Here is a 3,825-nt window from a genome sequence, read left to right as displayed (position 1 = left end):
GCACGCCGGGCTCCGGCCCCAGGGGGCCCGGCCTGGGGGGACTCCGAAGTCTGTTACCGGAGTTGGGAAGTCATGCGGATGTAACCCCCCAGGCCGAACGTGTGGCTTGGCTGGCGCGCCTTTCTACAGGAAGACACACAGAAACGAAAGCCTCCAGGTGGGAAGTCGGGCCCAGCGAGGAAGGCAAACCGCTTGACACTTCCGTGTGACCTCCGTGCGCAGGCTCTCAGTGGGCCGCGGGACGGGACTTCCGGTAGAACATTTCCGGTAGGGGCGGGGCTTCCGTTCGACCCGGGGGCGGCGGTACCGGGTCTGTAAATCCTAAGTCCTTGTAGCACGTGGCGCGCTTTTGGCATCGGGACTACAGCGCGGTTTGTGAGGCGGACGACCTCGGAGAGGCCGTGAGGTTGGACCGTCTGTGTGGCTCCTCCGGTGGCGCTGACGCCCCGTGCGTGCAGTCATGGACTACAGGCGGCTGCTGATGAGTCGGGTGGTTCCCGGGCAGTTCGACGACGCGGACTCCTCCGACAGGTAGAAGGCGGTGCAGTACACCGACTTTGTTGGGGTTTTGCTCTCTCTGCCGCCGCCGGGCCTTGAGGGAGTTAACGCTGGTGAAGAGGAGGCTGGTGGTGCATCGCGCTGGGGCTCTCTTCCCATCCGTTCGCATCTTTCTCCATCCCAGCCCTGATTTCCCTCCCAGGTTATGGCAGAGTTCACGAAAGCCGCTTGTCAGGGGAGTCCAGGGTTCCCAGGTTGGTTGGCATTGCTGAGAGGCCGAGTTGGGCATAGCGATTGGGAAACAGGTTTTTGCGCCTTACTGGTAACTTAATTCAGCGTTTAAAAACGGTTCTTACTTTATGTTGACAGTAAGGTGAGCACCTGCTATGTGCCAGGTTCTGTCCTCAGCGCTAGAGATAGTGATGAACAAGGCAAACTGAGTCCCTGTCATTGAATTTTACCTTCTACTTGAGAGGTGGAGCAGACAATTAAGTACAAAGAGGTATTATTTAAAAACCAGATAATTATATATACTATGCAAACAATTTAAGTCAGTTTGTAGACTAAGTTATGATTTGGTCAAGGAGGGGTTAAGTCCAGATCTGACCTACAAGAATGAGTTAACCTCAGGAAAAGGGGAGACAACAGCCATTCAGGAAGAGGGGACAGCAAGTGCTAAGTCCCCAGGGTGGGATCCCTCCTGGCTGTGAAAGGAAGATCTATCTAGCGGCTAGATTCTAGCCAGAGGTTCTCAACCCGTGGGTCGCGACCCCTTTGGCGGTCCAACGACCCTTTCACAGGGGTCGCCTAAGACCATCCTGCATATCAGATATTTACATTACGATTCATAACAGTAGCAACATTACAGTTATGAAGTAGCAACGAAAATAATTTTATGGTTGGGTCACAACAATGAGGAACCATATTTAAAGGGCCAAAAGGTTGAGAACCACTGATAGGCCGTTGTGCTTAGAGCACAGCAGAGGTAGTTGAGCAGATTGGTAGGTAATGATATAGAAGTGAAAAGGGGCCAGATGATGGAGAGCAAGCATGTCAAACTCAAAGGCTAACATGGGCCAAATAAACAAGGTTTAAGTTTATGTGGGCCACAAAAAAACAAAAGCTTCAATTTTCATAGAAACGTAGGTTTATTTCGATAGAGACATGCTGAATACAAAGGGCTGAGATAAATGAGTAATCCTATTTAATAAAAGCCTAATATGCTAAGTGTTTGGTTGTCTAGGTGTCCAACCAATCAAAGCAAAATATGCTGATGATATGCTGAGGCTGCTCAACCGCTAGCTATGACATACACTGACCACCAGGGGGCAGACACTCAATGCAGGAGCTGCCCCCTGGTGGTCAGTGCGCTCCCACATGGGGAGCCCCGCTCAGCCAGAAGCTGGCGAGCGCAGTGGCGGTGGCAGGAGCCTCTCCCACCTCCACCGAGGGAGTCAGACATCCCCCGAGGGCTCCCGGACTGCAAGAGGGCACCGGCCGGGCTGAGAGACTCCCCCTCCACACAAGTGCATGAATTTTGTGCATCAGGCCTCTAGTTAACATAAAATAATACATTTTAATAAAAATTAAACATTAACTTGAACATTAACTTACCAGACACTGAATAACTGCACAAATTAATAAGCATAACACAAATGAACCTATTTTTCTTGTTCTCCAAAAGCGAAATATTTCCTGTTGTGCACACCAAATAATGATGGAACTTTTTGCCATGGCAATCGGCCACTAAAATATTTGCTGTTAGTATTAGTGGAGAGAAATGGTGCTCCTGCACGTAAGGCGGGTAACGGAAATGAATGCAACAAGATTATAGTAATCAGTCATTAGTGAACATTGTACAGACAGTCCTTGGGTTACCTCAGACTCGTATCTCGTTTCGTGGTTACCTCGCCATTTCCCATTTATTTATATAAAAATAAAGTTCCGTCATTTTGACGTATGTACATATGTGCTTTATGTTTTTTATTATTTATTTACCACAAGTAAAGGTCAGGAATTGTTATCTTTCTTTTAAATTTTTTTTTTACTGTTTCACTGCATTACTGCTGTGTATGTGCTCCATGTGAGTGACATAGGTGCTTATGTAGGTGGGTTCCGACTTACGGCGAAAATCGCGTGACATCGTGCTGTAGGAACAGATCTCCGACGTAACCTGAGGACCTACTGTAGTTCATTATTAATAATTATGTATAACAGGATATTGTAAAAAGTAAGTTACGAAATTTTAATTAACACGTTTCTTACTTACCATTATATTGGCTGGGCTGCAAAAATACTCGTGGGCCACATGCAGCCCGCGAGCCACGAGTTTGACATGCTTGATGTAGAGCCTTACAAGTGATGGTAAGGAGTTGAGATATTCTAGGGCTTAGAAAGCCATAGAGGGATGCTAGCAGGGGAATGATGTAATCTGATTTATGACTTAAAGGAATCACTTTGCTATGGAGAAGATGATTTTGGAATGCAGAGTGGAAGCAGTACAAAAGTAATAAAAATAATTTAGTTCAGAGATTATGGACATTTAGAGATAAGGTCATAGAGATATTTTACAGATAGAAATGACAATTTGGTGGTAGATTGAATGTGGGATATGAAGCAAAAGTTATTAAGGATAACTTTCACATAAAGCAAAATGAAACTTAGAATTTCAACAAAATGATTTTTACTTTATGTTTATAGTAAGGCTTCATAGCATGTAAATTTTCTTAAGTATAGATTTTTTTCAGTAAGTATATGTTGATCACTTTCTATGTGTCAGATATAGTGTTAGTTGGTAGGGATACATTGGTGTAAACTACTCTGACACCGAGATTGCACTCTAGCAGGGAAAACATAAAAAAATTAGACAAATTGGCTGGTCCAGCCTGGCTCATTGGTTGAGCAGCGACCTATGAACCAGGAAGTCACGGTTGGATTCCAGGTCGGAGCACATGCCTGGGTTGTGGGCTCGATCCCCAATAGGAGGCAGCCAATCAATGATTCTCATCATTGATATTTCTATCTCTCTCCCTTCCTCTCTGAAATCAATAAAAATATGTATTTTAAAAAATTAGACAAAAGATTTGGATTAGAATTGGGTAAGTAGTACAAAGGAGAAACGGGTGAATAATACGGAAGATTTCCCTAAGCAAGTGATAGTAAACTAATGCTGTAAGGATAAGTAGGATTTAGCCAGAGAATTGAGAAAGACATTCCAGATTTATGTTTACACATCTACACTAATAAAAGAGAAACATGGTAATTGGCGTACGACCGCTACCCTTCCCATTGGCTAATCAGCATATCCTTATGCAAATTAACTGTCAG

General features: G+C 45.1%; 1 protein-coding gene across 4 annotated transcripts in view; it reads left to right on the top strand.

Moving 5' to 3' along the window:
- The first annotated feature begins 6 nt into the window (after positions 1–6).
- RIOK1 (RIO kinase 1) overlaps positions 7–3,825 on the top strand; it is a 45,999-nt gene continuing 42,180 nt past the window's right edge. The window contains exon 1 of one of the 4 annotated variants that reach the window (XM_014548298.1): positions 7–157. Coding sequence is in view for 1 of the 4 variants with exons in the window: in XM_005857867.2 (XP_005857929.1) it covers positions 461–531 (71 nt within the window). In the remaining 3 variants the exon portion in view is untranslated. Of the gene's footprint in view, positions 158–214; positions 532–731; positions 753–3,825 lie in introns of those variants that run through there. The other 3 variants (XM_005857867.2, XM_014548303.1, XM_005857868.2) reach the window with 3 other exon arrangements.

The sequence above is a fragment of the Myotis brandtii genome, unplaced genomic scaffold, assembly GCF_000412655.1.
Source record: "Myotis brandtii unplaced genomic scaffold, ASM41265v1 scaffold1144, whole genome shotgun sequence".
Taxonomy (NCBI): Eukaryota; Metazoa; Chordata; class Mammalia; order Chiroptera; family Vespertilionidae; genus Myotis; species Myotis brandtii.
This window is presented reverse-complemented; position numbering and strand designations above follow the sequence as displayed.